At 37.4% G+C, this 6,046-nt stretch overlaps 1 protein-coding gene across 7 annotated transcripts; it reads right to left on the bottom strand.

Annotated features, from left to right (window-relative positions):
- Positions 1-586: 586 nt before the first annotated feature.
- On the bottom strand, positions 587-5,832 carry LOC125809521 (F-box/kelch-repeat protein At1g55270-like). 7 transcript variants are annotated; one of them, XM_049489136.1, is made up of 3 exons: positions 5,690-5,832; positions 5,238-5,383; positions 587-2,424 (listed from the first exon to the last, which is right to left on the bottom strand). In XM_049489136.1, the coding sequence occupies exons 2-3, from the start codon at positions 5,298-5,300 to the stop codon at positions 1,174-1,176; spliced, it is 1,314 nt and encodes a 437-aa protein (XP_049345093.1). In that variant the 5' UTR covers positions 5,301-5,383; positions 5,690-5,832; the 3' UTR covers positions 587-1,173. The 7 variants fall into 7 exon arrangements, with proteins under 7 accessions (XP_049345093.1, XP_049345095.1, XP_049345094.1 ...); XM_049489138.1 differs by having other exon boundaries at positions 5,630-5,826; XM_049489137.1 differs by having other exon boundaries at positions 5,238-5,386; positions 5,690-5,826.
- Positions 5,833-6,046: the final 214 nt, after the last annotated feature.

Raw genomic sequence — 6,046 nt, 5'->3', positions numbered from 1 at the left:
ATCTTGCTCTTCCACTTATGCTAAAAGCCACTAGTTAATAGATGCTTTCTAATTAGACTATTTTTAATCAATTGTTTATGTTAGGCCAAGAGTTATAGTTAGTTGTTGATGTTTCGGTTGTTTCGTCCTCATTGTTAATGCCTGCTAAACCAATATAGAAAGATAAGTTATCAATATAATATGAAATCGTGTAGCTTTCCTTTTTCCATCTATATGTTACTTCCATCAGTCAATGGTATATTTAGTATTTTCTTCAATCATATTGGTGATAAATTCAAGGAATAAAGTAGCGAATATAACACTGGCAAGAGATTTCCAAAATGTCATATTTGGAAGATCTATTACAAAGATCTCTCATACATAATTCTGGAAGAAAATTCTTTGAATTGCAATGCAACACATGATAATTATTCTACCAACGGTTGTATTGATATGCAAATACCACAGGGCATCAATATTGAGACGCCACATAACTCCTAATAATGGTGGTGTATGAGTCAAGTTGTAAGCACCTTGATTGTCCACTAGGTACTTACGACCTCCCATCAACATAGATCCATAACTTTGTCTGTCAAGACTTAAGTTGTCAATGCAACTTACCCCCATCTTATAAAACACAAATCTTGAAATCAAGCAAGGGGGAGAAGGTAGGAAATGAAGATTCCAGCTATATCTCCATGTCATTATATGCACATAAGAGTATCTAAGACTAGAAGCTACTGGTACAAGACTAAAGGCCAAAAGAATGTACAAACATATATCTATCTGATCTCTTTGTGAATGTTATAAATAGCCCCCAATTTTACTGCCAAAATCATCAGCAAGGTAGCTTTGGATTTGAACAATTTTCTGCCAATCCATGAATTGTAAGTATGAAATTACCTTAGAAATTCATGCATGAGCTATTAATGAATAACCTCAACATCTTCTCTTCGAGACAAATCCAAACAATTCCAGGAGACATCCATCTACATACACTTCAAGGCAAGAAATAACTGCTGAGGCTGCCGAAGGTCATTTGGAAGTCTAAAAGTACGATGGAATTATTTGATTCATAACCAAAGCAGGAGCATGCTGATGATTCGGAACTGCAACTCCAGAAAATTTTGTTCTTGAAACAGAAAGTAGAAGCAGCTCTCAGTTCTCATCAAGAGTGGCTAAGACTTCCAATGCTCAAACTTGTAAAACCTGACAGTGCACAATATGACTCTTCAAACCTGCTCGTCCTGCGATACTTGACCATAAATTTGTGAACATAGTTCTGAAGTGACCTTTACCAGCAATGTTTTCCCAAAGATGAGGGTTAGTTTCCACACGCTTATCAGGACTCAACACATCAATGATGCTGATGCTCATGTTGTTACGAATTATACAAAGTTTACCATTAAGGGGAACCAGAGCAGCAGCTTCCAAAGCACGAGAACTTCCAAGGTGGAGCTTGCTATCAATAAATCTGATCCATGACTGAGTAGATTCATCATATACTCTAAGTTTGCACCCATCACGACAATCCAAAGCATATAGACGACCATTCATGGAGATGCTTGGGTTGCGCCAACCAGCAACCATCCTGTTGTTAACTGGGCTCCATGCATTTGTATCAGGGTTATAAGCTTCACTGAGAACTTCTCTGTGGGATCCCAAACCTTTTATAAACCACTTCCCATCATACACTACCCCAATAAAAGGCACCATAGCTGTGCTCATATCAGCAATAAAACTCCAGCGCTTCCTGTTTGGGTCATAAACTTCAGCTGAACGAAGAGTCCTCTGTATTCCTTCACATTCTCCACCAGCAACATAAAGACAATTATTAATTACACAAGAGCCAAAGAAATGGCGTTTGCGGAGCATGTCTGGTGCCCTGTGCCATCTATTTGTTCGAGCATTGTAAAAGATTACCCTTCGCATAGACCCCTTGATTGGATCTTTCCCTCCAAACAAATAAAGATGGCAACCACTAAGAACAGCACAACCAAATCCAAGGGCTTCACTATAATCCCCTGGAACAGGTGGAAGTGGCTGCCAAAGTTGGTAAGTTGGGTCAAATGCATGCCATGAAATCCGTCCATCACGATCTCTTTTAACCACATATACCCACTCTTCAGCCATTCCAAGACTCTTCCTTTGAGAGTAAAAGAAGTTACCAGCAAGAAGCCTATACCATCTTTTGCAAACTAGACGGAGCTTGCTAAGTTCAACACGAGGAACACGTACTAGACAAGCAATTGCAAGATCATCAGGTAGGCTAGGCAGAAGAGGTGGCTGCACTCTTGACCTTTCCCTTCGAGAGTTTTTACTTTTGTGTGCATGAGAACTGATGTCTGACTGGATACAAAGTTTTGAACCTGGGACAAATTTTCTTGCCCCAGCAACTGTCTTTAAGCCCGAATCAACATTGCAATAGCATGATACAGAATCAACCTGCAAAATTAAGGAAATGCAGGTATATATAATTTCTCTAACAACCAGAAAATGTAGCATGTGAGGAATGTTTTTTCTACAATAACACCACAACAATAAGAAAGACAAAATATTATTCTTAGCTATTAACACAAATCGAGAAAGAAAAGTTTAGGATATATATTTCAATCTGATTTTTGAGAACTCAAAAAGCCTGAGCAAGGTATATACGCAAGTTTAAAAACAGAATTTCATAATTTTACTAGCTAAAAGCTTTTCAAATAAGCCTTGCCAGATAATACCAAAACCTTTATTTTTTTTGTCTATTTCTGTTCTTTCACTGTTTCTTTCTTCTTCTCCTTTTTTTGGTGGGGTTTGGAGGTCAGTGTTATTAATCATTACTCGACAAATCGATCAATAGCGCAGAAGACAGCCCCACATGCTTATAATAGCAAAGTACCGTCTCCGATGAATAATGCATGTAAATGATGGTTTTCCACATATATAACTAAAGGGTCTCCCTGCCAACAACTTTCATTAACAGAAAGAAAAAATAAAGTCAAGTGGCCCTTATTACTCAATGCGGTACCACTTAAAAAATCATACTTTTTGGAGCCTTCACCAAAACAGTCTACTGCTATTGATTTTTCAGATAATTAGCACCCCCAACACAATCTATTGCTATAAGACAATACGTACCCAATGTTAACCTTAACCATATGACTTTTAAAACCTTTAATGCATACTAGAGCTAGGTAGCCAATCCATGATTTGCTTCTTTGCATCCTCCAATTCTGGAAAAGCTAAATGCCAAAAGTCAGCTCACATGCTAACCACATTAAATTTAGCTTGTTTGATAACAAATTATGTCCTGGTACAAGGTAATTACACTGATGTCTCTTGACCAGTAGTGTGTTTTGTTACCCTTTATAAATCCATATTTGTTCCTCTAGCATAGCTTCACTTGTGTGTAGGGTGTCGTCATCATTGTACCAGCATGAATAAAGAGATAGGACCTGACAGAAAGGCACCTCCACAAAGTTGCTAGATATAGCAGCTGAAGTTCTCAGAATGGAGAGGACCAGTATTTTTTTATTTTTTTTATGACCGTGGTGTCCGGGCCAACTTTCGCGCAGCTCGACTAATTCCATGGGATACCTGTCACCTCCCACCAGCAGCAGGTGCTAGGTAACTCTGTCCACCAAGGCTAGGACAGAGAGGAGCAGTATTACTGATGTACCTTGTTGGTACTGAACACTCTTTCCTTTTTCTTCACTTCCTAATGTTGATTTTATTGCTTTCACCTTTGATTTTCCCCATTCCCCCTAGCAAATATCAATCTTATATGTTTCATCGTCTTAAGTTTCCCTCATTTAACCACCACTTTTTGCAGCTCTTTCAGATAAAAGAGTTACAACCTCATTCACTAAGGAGTTCTCAGAATGGTACTTATCCTCAATCATTCTGCAAAAATCATAATACTTTTTACATCCATATATACGTGAATACATAGTCTTCTGCAACTTTATGCACACATAAAGTAAGCTGCTATTTCTACTAGTTACACCATCCTCAGTCCATCAAGAAAGATAAGCTACTTTAACATATTATGACGAATCACAAAGTACAATGCATCTAGAGGCTTAATTTACAGCAGTTTATGAAGCCTGTGTACAAATTTCCAATATGTAGACATATGAATCGAACTAGATTAAAATATTATATCACACTCATATACATACCATTCACATTTAGATTCTCCATACTCAAAGTCAGTCAGTTGAAAGAAGTTTGATTTATGAAGCAAGTGTTAGAGTTCCACATGGTTGTGGATGGGGTAATTGGTCTCTTTATATTATCTTGGGCATTTTCCCCCATGCGCTAGCTTTTGGATTGGGTTACGCCCAAGTGTATGACTTAGCAGTTAATGAAGTGGATGATGATCATGGGATATTAGAGTTCAAAGTCCTAGTTGAGGCAAAAAAACTAGGTAATTATTTCCTTCTGTTTGCCTATGTACTTAGGTGGCTCGATGGATAGGATGTAGTAGGTATTTTAGTAGATAGGGACCTGAGGGAGCAAGTGGCGGAGGTTAGGAGGATCAATGACTGAGGGTCCACCGAAAACGGTAGGTAATTATTTCCTACTTTAATTTGTTGTATTTGAGCTGAGGGTCCTCCAAAACAGATTCTCTACCTCTTCGAGATAGACCGTAAAGTAAAGGTAAGGCCTGTGTATACTCTAACCTCCCTAAACCCCACTGGGTATGTTGTTGCCTAGGTATCATGGACAGATTAGCAAGTAGTCATTGAATAGTCTAGGTCTTATGCAAACTACCCCAGACGCCTCCCATTATCCAAAAACAAATATTCTGGAAACCATCCTCATCATATCCAATGAAAACTTATCAAAACAAGGCAGTATGACTAGCAGATATGAGTAACAGCAAACTGCATAAAGTGAAGAACAAATTTCTCAATTTTTATTTCAAATTCAGGAAAACATAAACCCATTTTTACCCCTCCCTAGAAACTCCCACGTTTTTGTTCCCTTGGTTACTAGAGCCCACAACTTAGGGTTCAAAGTGGAGGGTGTTTATCATTTGAACAACCCCTCTTCCCAAAAGACGTTGAAGAAGGATGTGAGCTGAATTCTAAGGAGAAATGCTGCCGATTCAGCAGGAATATTATGCTAATCCAAACCCCAAAAGAATAAATTCAAAACAACCCAAGCACCAAAAGTTGCTCCTTTACCAGAAATTTTCATAAGGGTATTGAAACAAAGGAATTAATCAGAAATCAACAAAAAAATAAAAATGAAGATAGAACACTCACCAGTGGAGGCTGAACTCGAAAACCCCTATGTGCATTTGAAGACCTTCCAATTGTTTGGTCCATCTTTGTACACAAGATTTCATTCACAGATAAAACCCACAACAAAAATCAAGATTTCACCCCTCCACACACAGATCAAGACCCTTCTGCTCAAAAATGACAATAAAAAAGTTCTCATTATCAGAATCCAACCAAAAAAATCAATTAAAAAAAAAGTAACAAACTCAGACCTTTTTGGAGTCTCTTTTTTACAGCAATTTGCAGAAAGAAGTATGTTTCAAGAATCTCTCTACTTATAAAAATGAGCAAACATAAAATGAGGACTACAGCTGGAAAAATTGTCTTTTACCTAGTTCAATTGTAATTTGCAGATTCTGATAATCACTACTTACATTATTGCAGAAAAATTAAATTCCAGTTCTTGACACAGGACAAAAAAAAAAAAAGTTTACCAGATTTTTCAATGGTAGCATTTAATTTATTGGGTCAAATCCAAACCGTTCTGTCTCTATTTTGTGTGTGTGAAAGAGAACTGAAGAAGACATGCCAGTTTGTGGCGCGGAAGACGGGATGCTATACTAAAAGAAAGACTACTAATATACTCCCTCCGTCCCTTTTTAGTTGTCCACTTTAGAAATGACACACAGATTAAGACAACAATGATTAGCACAGTGAAGTTATAATTTTACCCTTATGACAACTTTTCACTTCAAAATTACAACCACTTATTTGAATTAAAGTGAAATAAATTGGAGGGAAACAACATACACTTTTACAATTTTCAAGAAGTGTAAATAAGGGTATAATAG

The sequence above is a fragment of the Solanum verrucosum genome, unplaced genomic scaffold, assembly GCF_900185275.1.
Source record: "Solanum verrucosum unplaced genomic scaffold, falcon-dt-bn FXZP01000061.1, whole genome shotgun sequence".
NCBI lineage: Eukaryota > Viridiplantae > Streptophyta > Magnoliopsida > Solanales > Solanaceae > Solanum > Solanum verrucosum.
Note: the sequence above shows the minus strand (reverse complement) of the source record. Positions and strands in the feature narration are given on the sequence as shown.